A 21294-nucleotide genomic window follows, 5' to 3' on the forward strand; every position below is an offset into this window, starting at 1 on the left:
TTTCGGCCGTATGACATGAACAATGGGCTTGAAAGCATACTTTGACATGGGCCTTATTATTTCGTCACCAAAACACGTATCTGGAATGGGAGTTCTTACTTTTGGGCCACGTTGGGATTTTGCTATTTACTGCCTTAGGTCAGCCGCATGCGAAAGATTACAAAAGAGCAAATCAAAATGATATTTTTTTAAAAATGAGTACTTTTTCAAGAAGTATTTTTTATAAAACCATCTCATTTTTCAATGTTTGGTAGTAACTTTAAATAAGTTGAAAAACAACCTCCTAACTTTTCTTATTTAGCTTGATATGAGATAGAGTTGTTTTTCAAAAAAAATTAATAAAAAACAATCTCTAAAAATAAGCCATACTTTTTATATTGACCAAAGATAATTTTCCTTTGACTCATCTTTTTTTTATTCTACCAAATACTAGAAAACAAGGAAAACTATTTTTACACAAGGTTTTCTATCGAAACAAACGAAGCGTAAGTTGGCTAATTCGATTTGTATTTGGAGTGGCTGCTCATATATAAGCCTTCGGTCAGTTTGTAAAACCATATAGATAAAATAGACAGTTAGGGCTGGAGCGCATGAAGCAGGCAACTACATGTTTTGTGTTTTATTTCAACTAGTCACTAACTCATGCGATGCACGGGAAAACTATTGTAGATGTTAACAATTATTTGTCTCTTCCTCTTTGATTGTATATTAAGATCCTAGACTCGAAATTAAACTACATAATGAAAAATATAAATCAAACTTAAATTAAAATTAAAATTAAGATTCCAATCCTTAACCTCCTCAATCATCCAATAAATATATAAAACACAAATTTAAAGAACTGCTTAATTAATATTTGAAATAAATTGAAGTGCAACTATAAAGTATTATTTGTATTTTCTTCCTTGATTACAAATGTTAGTGTTAGTTGTACATTGCTTTCAACATCAACTTTTTGAAGCTTTGTAGAATCACCATCTTATTCACTTGATAAGTTTCCACATTCATTTGAAATACTACTAATGTAAGCCTGTCAGTAGTGTAGGTTGAGAAATCTATTACAACATATAAAAGTGAAATATCAAATTTGTAATTTTGCTATATTAAAAAAAAATACGTATTTCTGTCATTTTATCATGTAGAATTCCCATCCATATTTGAGATTATAGTCATTTAAACTAAATAGTTAAACCAAACATAAAACCAAGTTTGAGATAACAAAGAAATTTAAATATGCAATCACATTCCAATTTCAAATTCTTTCTAAAAACATATTACTAATAAATACGCAAGAAATAGTTTAGAATAAAGGAGAAGACTGGTAAATAACTGGCTTTTCTAATCTTGTTGTCGTATTAAGAGTTTTACACAAATAAGAATCCACAGTTCTAAATAACCCAGATAACAAATAACAGTTAATTATGCAATTTCGCTTTCATAATTGTTGTTTGTACTACACAACAACATCAACCAAATCTAAGTCCCAAAATTTTTGGGGTCGGCCTAAGAAAACGCCCCAATGTGCATCTGTAGTGGATCCACTCATAATAAAGTGACTAAATTTTAGTCTGCCCGTCAACCTACTACAACCCTCCTCCTTTTTCCGGGCTTGGGACCGGTTGTGAACATAATAATCACAGACACAGGCGGAGTTTAGTTCTAAATCAACTAAATTCATCAATATCAAGAATATATTTTTTTTCCCATTGCACACCCAACTGAGAATGTCTAATAAAGTTTCAGATTTTCATAATGAAGGTTGAGAAGAGAGATTTATGTATGTACTTGAGGTGCCTAAAAATTCATCTCTTTGGAGCACCCTAAGCCGTGGACAACAATGATCTTGAATTTAGCTTTCTACAAAACAATAAAATCCAATTTTCAGCTGACATTCAAGAAACATTAATAGAATAGAACATATTAAATAAACCAATTGCAACCGGAAAAGAACTACAAATGCAGAGAAAAAAGTACAACAAAAGCATTCAGAACATAAAATTATTGATAAAGTAAATTACCTAATTTACCCTTATTATATTTATAAAATTACAATGTTAAAAACAAGGGGAAGGGCTAATTACTCCATTCCCCCTTACTAATTATAAAAACATCCAAACAAGGTGGAGGGTAATCATTCTCCTCTACTCTCCTCCCCACTACTTCCCTCCCCTCTACTCCCCTCTACTCTCCTCCCTCTCTAAACTCCCAAACATGCTAGGCTACGAGCAGTCTTTGATGTACAACTATTACATATTTCTTTTCTTTTTTTATTTTGTTTTATGATTAAAAAAAAAAAAAAAAAAGAGTACAACCCATCAGTTTTGTTGTAAATGAATAATAAATAAATAAAATTTTCACCAGATGAAGGTCAAAAAAGTTCGATGAATAGGAAATTGATAAAAACTTTTCTACATATATTTGATTATTTTAATTCTATAAAGTACCGTCAACTACAGGATTAACTAGAGATAATTATTTTTTATATTTAATTTTCTGTGATGCCTACATGGGAATTGATCAAATAGCTAGGTAGAAAAGTATATAATATGTTTTCCTAATTTTGACACATATTTAGTTATTATACATATATTGGTTTACAAAATACTTTATTTTCATCTCGAACTATGTTCAAAAATTTTATTCTCAAAAAAAAAAAATTGTTCAAAATTTTTGTACTTTAATACATAACGTAATCTATAATGTGTAAAAAAATAATTATCATATTTTAATTTGGTCCCTAAAGATAAATTTTTGACTCTTTCATTGAGTATTCTACTCTATTCTCCACTAATCACAACCAACTGCCACACATCTATTTTCTTTCTCATAAAGTAATTAAAAGTTTAAAATAATTAAGGGGAAAAAAAATCAGACACATGGCATATACACCACCTAAGAGCATCCACAACTGGAATTCTATTCTCATCCTATTTTACCATCTCAAAAAGCTACTTTACCAATTATACCATACAATTTTCCAATACTTCCAACACCCCAACTTTTATTTTACAATACTACACACTAAAATAATATAAATTATACAATAAAATAATATTTATGGTTATCTATCACTCCTCTCTCTTCATCCCTGTCCCTGCCTCTCTGAGTCTCAGTCCCTCTCTCAACAACCAAACAACTCGATCATCACTACACCACCACCACCACCATGCCTACCAAACACACACAAAACGCAAAACAAAACCTAGACGGCGAAACCATTTGACCCACGGCGCCACAAAACCCAAATCGGCGAAACCACAAAACCCAGATCAACGCCGCCGCCAACATCACACCACATCCAGCCCATCATCAGCGATCTTGAGCGACCCATCATCGGCGACATTAGCAACCCACCAATCTCCATCGATCCACCTATCCAAACCCATCACCTGAGCCACAACTCCAAACCCACCACCTGACCAACGACCCACACAGCTCACCGATCCAAACATGACCCACCACGATCACCGATCTCCGTCGATCCACACCGATCCAAAATTCACACCGATCTCCATGTCGTGACCACAAACCAAACCCAGCTCCAGTGCAAGCCTTGAACAAGAAAGAGAGATGTGAGATGAGAGAAAGAGTGAGGACTATGAGGGACGAGCTCTGAGAGAGAAAGTCAATGAGAAACGATGAGAATGAGAGATGAAAAGCAAAAAAAGAAATATATTTTTGTTTTACAATAGAGCTACAGTGTGATTCTACATTTAGAATCGCACTGTAGCACAATCCCAAATTTTTTTACAATACTCAGGTTTTACAAGTCCAACTGTTGGTTCTTTTTCTGCTTTTATTCTAAATTTCCTCTACATTTCCCATTTACAAGTCTAGCTATGGATGCTCTAAGTACCTTGATAGAACATAAAATGGAACACTCATGCTATATGAAGGAAGATTTTAGTTCACTTAACAACTCTACTTTTGTAAATGTAGTAATAAAAATGTGACTTCAGGAACCTATTGAAAGCTATCTCCAACAAGCAAATTGACCATGTGTTCTGCAAAGTTAACCAATATGTTGATCCATTGGCAAGACTTGGATTGGGAAATATCTCCTCTTGTGTAATATTTTTGGAACCACTGGTGGAATAACTAGTGGTTTTTTATAAAGCTAGTATGCTTTGTAATAGACTTATTAATTCTTAATCTATATATATCCTATGTTTAATCGATATATATATATATATATATATATATATATATATATATATATTCTTAAAAAACTAAGGACACGTTGAAATTTGATAATACTGATGTGGGAAAAACCCAAAAAAAAAAAAAAAAAACCTTAACCCCTTATATGTTAAAAAAGAAAATTCACATTTTTATATTAAAAAAATGCATTTAAATGACTTAATAAATTCAACCACCACACACTCTTGGTGTGATGGTCACTCCTCAAGTATAAATGCTTGTGAGATGTGAGGGGCAATAGCCGGGGTTCAAGTCTCAAAGAGGAAGTTTTACATACATATACACTTAGATTAGGCTAAAGTAGAAATTTTATCTTGTACTAAATAAATAAATTGTCATGTATTAAGTTGGAAAAAATTCTTAAAACTTAGTTTAGAGGAAAACTGTCAAAATAAAAAGTGTAATGCATGTGCACATTTTACAATGTAGTCCGATCATTTCTAGAAGAATATACATGAAAATATAAGTAATACTGGAAAGTTATTTGGTACTATTATTTGGAGTATAACGATGTGATAGTTCCTCCCTTCACGTTATAATAAGATCTACAATTTATGTTGAATGAGAAAGCCGTACGTAGTTTCATACTCAGGATTATTGAAAAATTACTCATATGCATAGTGATGGCAGACATATATAGTAATGTATTTATATATGTGTACGTAGTAGTAGGTATTGGCATGCATTTGCATTATTATTAACACATACTTACACTCTGTTTGTTTTGTTGGAAAACTTTCTGTAAAGATAGTTTTCCATATTTTCCAGTGTTTGGTAGTACAAAAAAAAACTGGTCAACGGAAAACTATCTTTAGTCAATGGAAAATCCTAATAAAAATAAGGCTTGTTTTTTATAGCTTGTTTTCCAAAAATATTTTTTGGAAAACAATCTCTATCTCACAGTACGCTCTCTCACTCTCACTCTCACTCTTTCTCTTTTCCCTTTTCTTTTTCTTTCCTCACATCCTCACTATCACTCACTCTGATCTCTCCTCTTCCATAGATCTCTCTCCCTCACTCTCTCTCCATATTTCTCTTCCCCTTTATAACACAGTTCTTTGAGTAGATTTTTTTTCCCTCATTGCTCAGTAATTATTTCATTCCTCTCTACCAACTTGCAAAAGAGAACATATTTGCAGCGGTAATTATTCATTCCTCTCTACCAAAATCTCAATTCTTTACTTTGAATTTCAAACTTGATTTTATTTTTTCTCTAAGAAACTTTTGGTTTGATGGATTCCATGTATAAGTTTTTTTTTTGCACATAAAAGTGCTAAAAAAAATATATATATATATATATATATATATATATAAAAATAAAAAAGAAGAAAGAATGGATGAATGAAGTAAAAGACGAAAATTTTAAACATAATGCCTATATGGTTCTAAATTACTTTTACATAGCATAATCTTTTTTGTTGATAGATACATTATGCATATATTATGTAGTGATGATATATTATGTAGATACATTATATAAATACATAATTTGAGTAATATTAAAGATTTCTGGTTGACCATAGTAGACAATTAGTGTACTAGCAAAAAGAGTAAACAATGAAAAGTTATTGTTATTTTGTACTTATTAAAGATGTATTCTCCTGTCAATTTTATGTATATAGACAAATGGTTAATATATATATATATATATATATATATATATATATATATATATATATATATATATATATATATAAATGTGTGTGTGTGTGTGTGTGGACGTTCCTGTCCATATATATAAGTAAAATGAGTGGTAGAGATCATGAAAATTTGACAACTAAATTTTATTGTATCTATTGTCAAAATTTTAGTATGAAAACCAAATTCATCCTTGGTTTTTTTTTTAATATTGATTACATTAGTTAGTTTACATAATACGCATGTTTTAAATTACACAAGAAATATAAAAATAAAAATAAAAATAAAAATAAAAATTTGCATACCAAACACCAGAAAACATTCTCAAGCTCATTTTCAAGGTCATTACCAAACACTGGAAAATGATATAGTTTTCTAGAAAATGTTCTTTGAAAAATGAACCATTTTCCAGAAAATGTTGATGCTGAAACAAACAGAGCGTTAAGCGTTTGAACTTCTCCTTCAACTCGGTCATGAAGTAATAGTTAGGAGGATAGTCTGCTTGAGAGACACGGTTTTTTAAAACTGAATTATAAATTATAACTTTAGTTTTTTTTAATTTAGTCATCAAACTTTACATTTATTCATTTAACTTTCATTAAATCTTGTACAACCTTTGCGTGCTTGCTTTGACTCTACAAAGGCTATAAGATAAAACGTATAGATTTCTAAATTTGACCTTAACAGTCAAGTTCAAGTAGAGCAAGTGTGGAAATTAATTTAGTCAATTGCTTGATTTAGCAGCAACAATGTCACTTAAAAGTAAAACCACCAGCCTAGCTAGTTATATTCAATTGAGTCTAAAGAGGGGGAAAAAAAAATGTTAACGAATGACCTAAGGTTATTTGTTAATGAACCATATTAAGAAAGGTTACCATGATTGTTAAGTGTTCAAAAATAACATTGGTTTAATATTTTTGATATTTTTAAATAAAAATTTTAGAAAATTAATTAAATAAAAAATAATTATTAGAAGTGTGTTTGGATACCGCTTATTTTGTTGAAACTAAAAATTTATTGCTAAAAGTACTGTAGATAAAAGTAAATGTTAGTTGAAATAGTACAACGTGACCTTGAATAATATCAAAAAGTGCAATGGGGCAATAAATAGTAACAAAAATAAATAAAATAGTAAAATAATTTTAATTTTTCATCCCCAGTCCAAACGCATACCAGGTATAGAATGTCAAGAAACAATATATTACAAATGAAAAATAAAGTCTTGACAAATTTCAATTCTATTAATGTGCCAGATACATATCCATAGTTCCAAAAAGGAAAAGGAAAAAACCCTAAAAATCCAAAGTAGACTAATCAAAATTATCTAAAATATTTGTCCACACAATTGGAATAAAAACTTCAAAAAAAAAAAAAAAACATATTCAAACAAGCATATTCAGCATCATAATCTATCTCCTAGTCACAGCAGTGAGTCACCATTGTAAGACTGCTTTGTTGAAATCTTCTTGAATTTTTCAAATCCCGCTTGATCCTTCATGTGATTTCACCTATCTTTTCCTTCATATATATATATGAATTCTCACAACCTCACATGACAAAATTTGTAAGGAAAGTAGCAAGAGGACGAGGTTGGAGAAAATCAGCAAACATTAACTCATCTAACCAAGCCTCATCCAAAGAAGCCCCACTTTTGGCAAATCCACATTGACCCATCTTCAAATCTTTCCTACGAGCTTTCATGTCAAGAACCCTAAGGAATGGTTCCAAAGAAAGAAGATTTTCCATGCAAAAATCACCACCCAAAAACTCATCTATCTCAAGCTTTTCAGCGTATGAATCTTCAGAAGAACCTTGCTCCGAAAGCATAAGAAAGCCACTCTCATTATCATCACAACAAAGAGCAACGTTTTTCTCATCCGGACTTTGCTCTGCTACAAGCGCATGAAAGAAGCTCTCATCAGAAGGAAGGACATCATATGCAGAAGAAGATTTCATCTCATCCCACTTGAATTCATTACCAGCAAAGCCATAGAACTCCATGGTAGTAACCCAATATCAGAACCAAGAATTACTCTTCTTCTTGATGAGAAAAGAGAGAGTTTGTGAGAATGTTAAGTTTGAACTTTTGTATAGCAATACTATAAATATACCTAGTTTTATAAGGTTTTAGTATCAGACTCGGAGTCGGTTTATTTAATTTTTTTGAATCACGCATAGTCGGTTTAGGAGAAAGTTAATAATTGTGTTTGATTTTTGAAATTAGGAAGTTTTACAAGGTTTTACTATCATTCTCCGACTCTGAGTGGGTCTAATTAAAAGTCTTTAACTTTTGACAACTAGTCTATTTCTTTTCTGTTTTTATTTTGTTTAATGAAAAAAAAAAATTTCTGCCGGCCCATCTGTCATTGGTTATTAGTTATTACTGTTTTACTGTAAACCAATATAAAAAGAAATATTACCACCAGATGAGGGCTAAAAAAGTTTGATCTGTGCTCGATGCGTAGAGCAATTAAATTTTATAAGGAAATAGGAATAATAATGTGTCCCAGGTAATATTTTTCTTTACTTTTAAACTATAAAAATAACTATTTGTAGGGGTGTGCATCCTACATGCGAACCCAATGCCTTTGATTGGCTATTTTAATTTGATTTAAGGTTTCGGGTTGGATTGGTTTGGTTTCAAGTTGACAAGTTTTTCAATCCACTCGATCTAACGCTACTTGATATATATATTAACTTATTTTATTACCTTTACTTGAATATCTTTAGTTTGATTTATGTTGGTATTTAGACAATTCATTTTAATAAATTTAAAATTTTGAATACAATTTAGGCATATTGTGCGAATTGTAATCATTTATTGAAACATACTTAAATAGTTTATGAAAACTCAATTTTTTACGAGGCATAAAATATTTGAGCTCAACATATTGATTTAACCCGATCCATGTGGAAAGAATTTAGTGGGATTTTACACGTGTGATGGCTGGGTTGGATTTAAAATTTCTCAATCCAACTTCTACACGCCTCTAAGAGCCCCAAGATATAGGAAAATACCTACAATAGCATTTTCTTGACCCATTTTAAAAGAATTTTGCCAGTCAAGAGCTTGTAGCTCAACTGACACTTTCTGCTATATCTAACCGAAATATTCAGAGTTTAAATCCTCTTACTCAACTAAAAAAAAAAATTAATTATTCCATAGATTTTTTGTCCTCCCAAAAGTTAAAAGATAAAAGTTCGTAGATGGTGCCAATTATATGATAAACTGAATGTTAATGAATAATGTTCAGTTTTCTAGAACTCTTTCCTACTTTGGTATTATCCACATAGACCCATCGGAATCAACTTCGAACTAGCCAATCTTCTTGTCCTTTCACTCAGTTATCCCCAAGAATGTTGTCATGAATTTGTCGACCTCCAACCAGCTCGCATACTCATAATAAAAATAACTGAATTTTGCAATACAGACGGAAGATGTTCCACCACAGTCACACTTTCAAATTGTAATTTAGGTTGATATAGCCGTTTCTTCTTATTACAAAGTTCCTATTTTCTTCTCCAAAAAAAAAAATAATAATTTTAAACCTAATTTCACCTCCACGTTTTAAGCCACCTATCCAAATTCACACTGAATCTATATCGAATATCATTGCCACCTTTACGAGAACCAAAGGCCATGCACTAGTTCTATCATCGTATCTATGTAACACATTAGCCTGGCTAGGTAATACTGAAACAGAAATGTCACGCAACAAATTTAGTTCAATTTGGGGTCCACATAAAAATTTGACCCTGATAGAAAATTATGTGCTTTTCATTTTAAAAATTTTAACCGTAACGATGGTTCAATATGTTAATCACACAGCAGCAAATTAATCCGAAATCGGATATGTCTGATCATCAATTCTAGTCAGTCCCAATTTAACTGAAACATACCAATGCGTAGTTTCAACCTTATATTGAAACATTTTATATATAAACAGTATGAATCTAACAAGGTTCTACTAGCGTGACAAATAGTATTTAAAACACAAGCAATCAACAGATAAAGAATACAGAGGTTGTTCTATGATCTAGAAGGGCCAGCACCCATAGATAAGCTCCTTACTGCAACCTTAACTGCGCCAACCACACTACGGTGCCTCATCTCGGGGCAAAGGCCATTTCTGTCTTGGTTCTTGCTGCCTTCTTCAATCTGAACACCCACAAAGTATGCTACCTGAACAAAGCACAAACACAGTAAGCAAAGACAAGAATTGCATAAGGCAAGCACAAGAAGGAGATGCCAGAATTGCAAGTGGTTTGGTGTAAAATCAGCAGTGGCAGTCTAATGTTTGACCCAATTACATGGATTGTCGGAACTTAAGTCCATGATCATTCAACAAAAGCAACTAGCAATGAAACAATTTGGAATGTACCAAAAGTCCGCAAAAACAGTTTGTTTTTCATAAGTTGATAATTGAAGGTAATCAAAAACTGTCTAGCTACTGTAACTTTTTGGTGACCAATACATTTCATTTTAATCGTTACACCCAGAGTAAGGAAATTGATTTGCATTTGAACCCTACACAAAAAACATCTTAAATCTGTGCTTGACTTAGATGCATAAGGAGACAAAATTTGTAGGCACAAGGGCAAGTAACAAGGAATTAAAGAATGTTAGGGAGAAAATTTAAGCCGGTAAAACACAATTTATTCATCAGCACTGCATAACTTAAGTCACTTAATTTTCCAAATCATCTTAAATGCAACCACTTTCATCATTTCAAAATTAGTAAGAACACCATAATTTTATGTCCGTTGATGGAATTTTGAATATAAAAATTTCGTCCTTTGTGTTGGTTGCTTTCCCTTTAGCTAACCAAAACAATCACAATTATACGTAAAACCCATAGAAATTTATTCTTCTAGTCTACAAGGGTCAAATGTCTAGCAACACTAGTTCATCGCTGAAGAAGCGCCTTTGACAGTTAGGAATCCAAATATTAAGAAACATGCTGTCCAAAATTAGCATATTTTTCAAAATATGAAAGTTGCAGAGCTCAATGACAAAATTAGTGGATTTGGTCTTGTTCAAAACCAGAAACCACAAAAGGCTTCTTGCAGGTCACACTATATCTGAGAAATTTAGAATATCATGATATACAAAGAAGTTTCCCTCAGAAACCAGCTTCACCAAACTGAGTGTACAATGGCCACCAGTTTCCAAAACTAACAAGAACCCACATAATCAGTCCATATTATAAATAAAACCACGCCAACTTTCAAGCATAATAAGAATTCAAGTAAACACATAGGTAAAATATTAATCTCCTCACTGTTCAGACACTGTAACAAAAAGAAAAGACTACGACTAAATGAAATGCATTATCTATCCCGATTATTTTCAATCAATCCAAAAGCAAATCAAGTTAAAAAGTACCAGGTGTAAAAGCTTAGCATATAACAATACCTTTCCAGAAGCATTACGAACAGGCGATATATGGAGATAATTCCAAAACGAACTCTTGTCTTTCCTGAGAATTAAACAGCAATTTATTTTGAAAACTTATGACAAGTTAAATCCTTGAAACACATTGCTAGCATAGTTAAGTTTCAACCTGTAATTTAAGATACGTACTGTGCATGCCTGCTCAGTTTGTATGCTTTCCTTTATCTGGGAAACAATAAGCAACATATTTAACTAGGTGTATGCTATCCATAACCTTAGTCACTAAATCGCATAGAAATTCAAAAAATCATAGAAATGAATAAATGAAGGTACTTGATATAAAGTTGAGAAATCCGTATCCACGCCACGTAAAAATCTACAATTGTGCCCCAATACTTCATCTCTAGCATAACCTACAAAAGTAAGAAACTGATATAGACAACTGAATATAGCAGACTGTTCAATATTTTTATAAACTGCATGGTCTAGAAGAAATTTATTGTAATGAAATCACATGGAGGATATCATTGTATATTTGGTAAAGCTCTGCTGATACCTGTCAATCTTAAGAAAGCATCACTTGCGTAAACTATAGGCATGTCAGGTAGGTGTGGGTCAGTTCTGCAAGGGCAACAAATAAATTGCATTTGCACAAAACACAAAGTAAAGACATTAGAAATCTTCATAATGCATGAAATCACTATAAAACAACAAAATAAGAATCTGCAACAACTCACAATACAAAGCTTTGTTTGATTCTACCAAGAGAGATATTTAAGGATGAACTGAGAATGCCTGCCCCAGGTAAGCAGTGTCTCTTTGCACAAACAAATCTGCCTGTTGACTCGCTATGGCGGGTTAGCACAGAGAATATTTTGTTAATGGCAGCTTCAGCCTTTTGCTTCTCTAGATAACTAGCCTCACATGTTTCTTCAATACCTAATCCTGTATGCCGCAGATAAATCAGAACACAACCAAAACATGGAAAGAAAACAAAAAGGATATCTAAAGAAGTATAACTAGTAGGCTAGTACACTTTAAAAAGAAATCTAAGAATGATCACAGAAATTGAATGTAAAATGTGCAAATTCATTTCAGATTAAAAGTCGGTGAATACAAAACAACAATCAAAACAAAATATTACACCCTATATATGCAGATAAACAAACAGTCAAGATTATTAGCAAAATCATAATGCTTGAGAGAGAGAGAGTTCAGAACACATTCAAAATTTAAGCACCACTCTAAGACATCAAATATTAAGAACTCAAATAACCAAGTGCGTACTATTAAGAAATAAAGAAACCATGCGAAAAAACACAATACGGAATACAAGATAAATTACACAAACAACATGACCTTCCATCCAAAACAAGCTGAAAGAATTAAGCATGAATGCACTATCACAGGCAATACAAACATAATTCGATCATACAAGAGCTAAACATGAACAAAATATCACAAGAAGTATAATATAATTCCATCATGCTGTGTACAACAACTAAGTACAAATCATCTTAATTAATAAATTAAAAAACACAAACCTCTACTACTATCATCCAACACCGACTCCAAAGCCAAAACACGACTCAATTCCACCGGAGTATCCGAGCACATTTCCCTCCTACATGATCCAAACATGATATTACCACACACCCTATCCCCATCATCACACATGTTCGCCCCATTCCTCACAGCCCCACTTGCCGACCACCTCGGCCGCCGCGGAGGCGAAATGGGCACCTGAACTCCCACAAAATGGATGACCCTCCCATCCTCTTTACTAAAAACCGGGCTCAAATGAAACAACATCCAAAAGGGTGTCCCATCCTTGTGATAATTCAACAAATTAATCTGTATAGACCGCTCTTCATGAATGGCCTCGCGTATTTCCATAACCGACTTTCCGTCAGTTTTTGGGCCTTGAAAAACCCTGTTGTTCTTTCCGACCACCTCATCTTTCGAATACCCGAACACCTTCAAGAACCCTTTGCTCACAAACACAATAGGGTGACAAGAGATGGACGGGTCACTGATTGTGAAGCTATCAGGCAATTCATCGAGCACTTGGCGTGCACAAAACGAGTAGCGGCTATTGAACGAATTTTCTATATTGAATTTCAACTGCGAATCCATCCTCTTCCTTCCTCTTCTTCCTCTTCCTCTTCTTCTTCTACTACCACTACAACTGCGAATTCTTCGATTCTCCTTGGTTGGTCCAATCCCATGTGGCACTCTCAACCTCGTTTGCTTTCAACAAAGCAAAAAAAAAATACAGAACCCAACAGGACCCAGAAACGAAACACCTGGAATTCAACAAACCCATCTCAAAAATGATATAAAAAACACAGAAATGTCGCCTTAAAAGCCATAATCAAAGGCTCAAAGCGAAAAAATAATAATAATAAAGCTACATCGCGTGGAGGAAACAGAGTGAGAGAGAGAGTGAGACTAAAATAGTGCTGTAATGAATTATTATGGAAACCTGGTTGTGAAATTAGAGACGAGAAATGCAAAATATCTTGATCAAAACTTGTGGTATAGAATGCGGGAACGATGGTTGAGAGATGCCCATCAATCGCCTTTGGCCCATGAATGGAAAAGAAAGAGAGATTTTGATCTCAACTGCGAAGCAAAACAACCACCACCAAAGCAGTACAACAACAACAACAACACCACCACCACCAAAGTATGCAGAGTCACACAAAATTTTTAATCTAGATTTTTGTTTCCACTTTTATTTTCTCTTTTAATTTTGTTTTGTTTTGTCTGGTCTGGGAACTCTCTTTCTTTTTTGTTTTACTGAGTTTTTTTCTTTTTCTTTTTCTCTTTCTTTTCAAGTTTAAATAGAAAATGGATTAAGTTTTTGAAATAAAATAGGTGTCAATTTACAATTTTAGTTTGTTTGGGTGGAAAAAAAAATTTATCATGGATTAGATCGCTTATGTTAGGAGAATGTTATCACTTTACAACTCATTACATATCAATCGAACGTGGTTATTTGTGTATATCTTTAATCGGTTTGAAGAAAAATTTTATTTTGGTTAAATTACAATATTTAAATTTGGAGGGTTATTATTTTTGTCATTTTAGTTTTAGAATTTTGATAATAACCCTCCTATTATTATTTATATAAAATTATTATTCTTCATATATGTGGTACTTTGGCTTATTGAGATTTTTTTAACGAATAAAATTACCAATTTGATAAAAATATTAAATTTTAAAATTAAAATGACAAAATGACCAATATAAATTGTTGTCTATTTCTTTCTTGTACAAGGAAAGGCATAAGACTTTCGGTTTTGGGTTAGCCGGGTGGGGCATGTAATGATGAGATAAGTAATAACACTAAAACAGAACTGTTATGGATAGTGTCAGTAATTAGTAATTACCAACTAGACTAAGGAGAGTATGGATGGTGTCAGTAATTGGTAATTACCAACTAGACTAAGGAAAGTCAAAGTCAAAATTTGATAAAATATAAAGATAAAACAAATTTAACCAGGATACATGGTTAGCGATAAGTAAAAAAATAATGTCGGTGGTGGATCTATATAAAACTTAGTCAAAATTTGTTATTAAAATTAAAACTGGTGTGAAAAATGTTACCGAGTTTTGTACACATGCATTACTCTTTTTAGAGATTCACATGTTAATAATGATAAAATATCAATAATATAACATGTCATGTAATCATATCATATGAGTTAACATTTTAACGAAAATTATACTATAATCTCTGGGAAATAACTTTTTTTTTTTTTACAATTAATATCTTTCTAACAATGCCCTTCTATTTTTACTTTTTACGGTTAACACACTTTATTACGAAGTCCAATTGTTTTCATTCATTGGATAGACTTTGAAAACACCAAAGATGGTCCCCTTCAGTCTGGCTTTGTAACAGAATGAGTTACACTCAATCTTGTACTTCTTCTTCTTTTTTACAATTAATATCTTGCTAACAATGCCCTTCTATTTTTACTTTTCACAATTAACACACTTTATTACGAAGTCCAATTGCTTTCATTCGTTGGATAGACTTTAAAAACACCAAAGATGGTCACCTTCAGTCTGGCTTTGTAATAAAATGAGTCACACTCAATCTTGTACCGTAGGTCCCAACTTTGCTCAATTATTGATCGCCTTGAAAGTGTTTATCATCTCCCTGTTTTGTTAAGGAAAGTTCCCTTGGTTTTTTTTTTTCTCCTCTCTCTCTCTCTCTCTCTCTCTCTCTCAAAGCAATGCTAAGATCACATAAATTGACATAATTTTTGCCACAACTCCTCACGTGGTACGTTATGACAAAAATTATGTAAGTTTACATGATCTTAGTATTTTTTTTCTTTTTTCTTTTTTTTTGACAAATTACAACTTATTCACTTGGAATTTGAATGAAATTTAAATTATCTACCTGTAGTTTAAGATTTAACGCTTTATCCACCTGAGATTTGACCAAAATTTAAATTGTTTACTTGTAGTTTGAAAATTCATGATGAATAATGGATGGTTTTTTATCTTATTTGATCTTGTATTTTTATGTTTTTTGTGTTTTTAGAGAAGAGAGACATGAAAATTGCGAAAAATTACATATTTAACTTTGTGGGTAAGATATTAAATTTCAAATTATAAATAAACAATTATAATTTCGGTCAAACTACAAGTATTTTTTTTGTTTTTTTAACCCCTAGCAATACGTACTTTGTTCTAGACAATAAGTAGTTAGAGGTCAATATTTTCTAACATAGGTACAATAGGTATGATAAATTTTACAATTTTTTTAAAATAAAAAATTATGATCAAAATAATACTATTTTCATGTGATGATATCATTAATATTATTTTTATTAATGTTAATCACAATATATCACTTGAATAATTATATTAAAATAATATGTTGTGAGAATTTTCTATTTTTCTAATTATCGCAAATCAATCGGCCCATAATTTATTGCTAGCATTATCATATCACAATGCTTTATATTTGACGTCTCTCACCTGTACAGTGTTTCAATCTTTGATTAAAATGGTCCCTCCTTCAAATTTTTAAGGAAACTTTACATCCTCCTTTCAAAAAAAAAAAGCTTACATACAACGTTGGCAAACAGTGGAATTTTTGCTGGTGATAATTATGTGTTGTACTCTGTTCGTCCCTGTATTTTGTACTTGCTTTTGTATCTAGTGCTACGTGTACTATGTACTGCTTAACTTGTTTTAATAAAATTTCCTTTAAAGAAATCATTTGTTATTACCTTTTTTATTTTTCCTGGGATAAAGTACAAGAAAAATATTTTATTTGAAACTTTTTTTTTTTTTATATAGAACCTCTTGACAATTCACAACTTGATATGCCAAAAATTATATTAACCACTCGTTTTAACACTTATCTCACATTCTCACCTCATAGATATAAGTCTATACATACACTAATTCTTTCGATAATGGAAATGTATTTTATATGAGTATATGAAAAAATTATATAAAAATAAGTGATATTACAAATTTTATAAATTTTATTAAATAAATAAATCATGTAAGTTGATATATCAATTTTTAAGTATAAAAAAATTTTAAAAAAATTAATTATATTTTTATTGTGAAAATATTGATTATATTCATTGTCATGATAATTTATTTTAAAAAGGATTATAAAAACAACAAACAAAAACTGGGAAAAAAAATTCACACAAACCACCGCTAATCCTTATCCATCCACGTCATCCTGAATCGTACCTTGTTTTTTTATACAGTGCCTAATCAGATCCGGATCCAATAATATAAGTGAGGTAAAATAATAATTATTAATAAAGTCCACCTAGCCATAGCCCATAGGTAGGTGACCAAATTTTTTTTTTTCTTGATTTGGTATTTTTTGGTACTTTTTTTTTTAACTCAAATTTTCTTTCATTTTAATGAAAAATTATTGTATCATTTACTAACTAAATAAAAGTGAAATGTATCTAAATAAATAAAATGTGGAGTTTAAAAACCACTACTAAATAAAAAGAGACCTCTAATTAAAAAAATATTAAAAGTAAGTCACACTCCTTTTATTTTAAGAACAAAAAATAAGTAGTGGAAGACTATTGCATCTTTCTTTTGAGAGCAATTATAATTACACTCTTTCCACTGAGTCTGAGCTTGTAAGAGTAGAAGCTCTGAATAAAAAATAGTTGTGCACCCAACCAGGGGCGAAGCTAGGGGGTCGAGGAGGGGCAATTTCCGCCCTGACCCTAGCCCACCCCAAGCCCCACGTCAAACTTAGTTATGCATTTGTTGCCACACATTAGTTATTACCTCTATTGTATTGATTTTTTGTCACACTTCAATTGTTATCTCCACTATTCTTTGTATTGTACACCTATATGTATTTTTTTTTAATAATATTTCTAACATTATGAAATCAAAATTGCTTCTTTCCTTTATGATATACCAATCATAAGCAGACTTTAAGTAAAGGTAGCAAAATAAATAAGAGATTCTAAAAGTTAGATCACCATTTTTTGTTCCCTAATATAGATTTAGCATGAAAACTTCACTATTAATTTACCTTTTTTCAGTCAAGTTTATGTGTTTTACTTGTTTAAAATATATACTCAAACTTATAATTTAGAATACTTTAAGGATAATATTGACTATTAAATTTCAACTCTTACATTAGGCAAAGAAAAAAAAAAGAAAAAGACGAGAACAAAATATAATTTACATGTACCTTTGTATTTAATCTTGCTCTCTCTAAACTAAAATTTTAGCTTCGCCATTGACCCAGCTCCATCAAAATTACTAAATTTTATTAGTCTTTTAAGAAAAATTATTAATAAATTATTTTAGAAAAATTTTGATTACTAAAATACTTAAAAGGTCATAGAAAAAATTAATTATTTTCTTTTTTTATAAAAATATTTTGCAAACCAACATTTTTAACTTTTTCTTCCGAATTTTTTTTATGGGGGGCAATTTCTATACATAGTCTTGTCTTGTTTGATTTTGCAGCACCGCGAATCGCCGCGTTCCCACGTGTCCTGTGCTGACTCATCAACAACTAACGAGTACTGATTTTTTTTTTGTGGGACCTAATGAGTACTGATTAGATTATATTAAATGAGTTTAAGATTGGGTTGTCCATATTATAATTTATACATTCTCAGCATTAAAAAAAGGTTGTCGTCTTATAGTCATAGACCCGTTTACGGGGCAATTTCTTAATCTTAATTAGGCTTTTTGTGCGTGCCTTCTTATTTTGTCCTCTTGCCCATGGCATATTTAAATCTGTGTGTCCTTTCTCTTTCTATGTTCTTGACTTATTTACAACTCATTTGTCCATCTTTAAAACCACCCTACTGCATTCAAATACTGTCATGTCATTGGTAACTTACTCTTATTTCTTTTTTCTTTTTTTCTTTTTCTTTTTTAGGAATCTTTCTACTCCAAATTATAATTGAACTTGAAGAGCTATTGCTAGCAGTTTTGAAGTTGATGTGATGGTTTGAATGTGTGTGTTATAAAAAAAAAAATGCATCTTTCAATTATAGTTTTCTACTCTAATTAGTGGTAGGGTTAGAATTTTAGTTCAAAGGAGCAAAATTGATAGATAAGATTAAAAGTAAAATTAATCTAAACATTATTAATCAATGTTAATAACAAAATAGATAAACAATTATTTATACTACTAATAACAAAATGAGTTTCATTATTTTACGTACTAAAATATCCGTATACAAATTCTTAAGCTCTCTAAAATACTCATATCTTTTAGTAAAATAGTTTAAAATTTAAAAACACAAATTGATTAAAAGAGTAATTTACTATTTTTAAAAAAGTTCATAAGTTTTAGGTTTTCAAACTTTTATCAATTCTCACATAGAAAAATATTCAAAAAATTAAGATACTATCTCTAACTCACTTTTAAATATTATTTCACTAAACCCCAAAATAAAAAATAGTCTAATCGCACGCGCAAAACGCATGTGATGAGATTAGTATACTAATAATGCAATTGGCATACAAAATATAATATAATATATAAACTCTAATTATTTGTTCATACATAGTTTAATTTACTCAATTGGAAGATTGAAAGAGTACACCTCGATATGAGTTTGTTTAGAATTTGATTCTAAATCATTATTATAATTTGGTTTCTCCATAATCTCAATTGATTACAAATATGTATTTCATATTATTAAAATCAATAAAACAAAAAAGCATAGTTAATAACACTCGAATTAAGAGATTATCTACATAGATAGAATTTAAACATGTAATTTGATTCCTTCAAATAAATTGAGAAAATAAATCAATATAAAAGTGTTATAAAGTTGTATTTTCATGGCTTTGTATCATTGTATGCTCTTAAAAAGTTATGTAGAATTCAACCTTGTCTTTCTCTATTCTTTTAAGTAATAAGTAGTTAAAATTTGGTTCTATAGTAAAAATAAAGTGTTTCAAAATTGAAATTGTGACAAAGTTAAAATAGAAGAGAAAAAGATTAGGGTAAGCTAAGGTTTTAGTTTGATTATTATGTGGGGTTACCTATTCAAAGAACAAATTTCCCCAAGAAAAGCACTCGGGACAAAAAAAATTGCTATCACTTGAGAATATGTGGCAAGAAAAAAATGTATGGGTTTTAAGTGGACCTACAAAACTTTGTTTTGCTTGGAAAAAGACATTATAATGTTATAAAGATTTGCACCTCATACTGCTTTATTCTCTAGGTGTGGACTATATTGCCCCTAACTCCAATTATAGTTCTTTTCTTAGTTGCTCTTTCTCTTAGGTCAAAAGGGAGTTAACTTATAAGTTACTCATGCCTTGGTTAAGGCTGTCTCTCTCCTCAACCTAAGTTATTGTTGTAATATTTCTTCTTTGCCTTAGTCTATTTTGGGTGCATGGAAGATGGATTTGGCTTCCTTTTAGTTTTAGTGGATCTTGTCTTAGCTAGGGAAAAAGAAACTATGTAGCTTTCACTTTGTAAATACATCTACCTCCTTAGTATCAGTTTCTCAATTTGTAAATTGAGTATTACTATTAATAATAACATTTGCTTAATGAGTGCCCTTAGATTACTTATTAATGAACTATTTTAATAAAGTTTTAATATCACTTTTATGATAAATATAAATAAAAAACTGTTAAAAACTAGTTTTTTATAAATATTTTCCTATAAAAAATTTCTAATGAACATAGCACAATAATGAGTAATCCGTTATAGGCTTAACATGGTATATAAGATTTGGGTATATTCTCCTCTATAGGCTTAACTTGAAACAAATGGGCCTCAGTTTGTCTTCATTTGTGATGGAGTACAAAGACCTTTTGACCATACTGGACAGTGTATCAACAACACGTGTGAAGCTGTAGTCTATTAGAGAGAAAATAGGAATAAAATTTAGTAACAAAATTAGTTGTAACTTAAAATTATAATCTTACTTAATTAAATAAATATTACTATATATTTTAAAAATTTAACCGTTGAATTGTATGTTTTTTATGCTCTTAATATACATATCAAATTTTGTGTCAATCAGATATTATTTATTATATAACCTAAAAACTTATATTTTATGCATAATTTTAAACTACAAAAACTTGTAATTTAAACAATTTATTGATAACATAGCTATTAATCTTTAATTTTCTAAAAAATTTGCAAGTATAGAGAATATAAGAAAAATATGTAATCCAATGGTAGATTTGTCAAAATTCATCCCAATAAAAATATATTAAATAAGATTGGAGCCTAAAGTTATAACCAATTTTATAGATAAACTTTGTTCAAGATGAACATCCATAAGTTTTTTTCTTTTTTTGGATAGGATAGTTTAGGTTTATATTATTAGAATATTATACCTTGTATCTGTTTTTTCTTGGTCGTTTTAAAAATGACTCAAAAGAATCTGCTTTAATTGATGTATATATTATTCTAGTAAAATAATAACTTTCTACAAAAAATAATAATAATATAATAACTTAAAACTACAATGATATCATAGGGATTGGCTCAAAGAATAAATTGATATTATGGTATAGTCATAGAGTCCCCCCATTTTTAGTAGTGA

At 30.7% G+C, this 21294-nt stretch overlaps 1 protein-coding gene across 1 annotated transcript; it reads right to left on the reverse strand.

Annotated features, from left to right (window-relative positions):
• Positions 1-9722: 9722 nt before the first annotated feature.
• LOC142629700 (protein TWIN LOV 1) lies at positions 9723-13952 on the reverse strand. The gene is given in 9 exon segments (XM_075803741.1): positions 9723-10021; positions 11255-11318; positions 11403-11458; positions 11567-11646; positions 11790-11854; positions 11971-12178; positions 12778-13365; positions 13368-13539; positions 13719-13952. Coding segments are annotated over 8 exon segments (1308 nt in total). The 5' UTR covers positions 13462-13539; positions 13719-13952; the 3' UTR covers positions 9723-9868.
• Between the last annotated feature and the right edge of the window lie 7342 nt (positions 13953-21294).

The sequence above is a fragment of the Castanea sativa genome, chromosome 3 (genome assembly GCF_040712315.1).
Source record: "Castanea sativa cultivar Marrone di Chiusa Pesio chromosome 3, ASM4071231v1".
In the NCBI taxonomy this organism is placed as follows: Eukaryota; Viridiplantae; Streptophyta; class Magnoliopsida; order Fagales; family Fagaceae; genus Castanea; species Castanea sativa.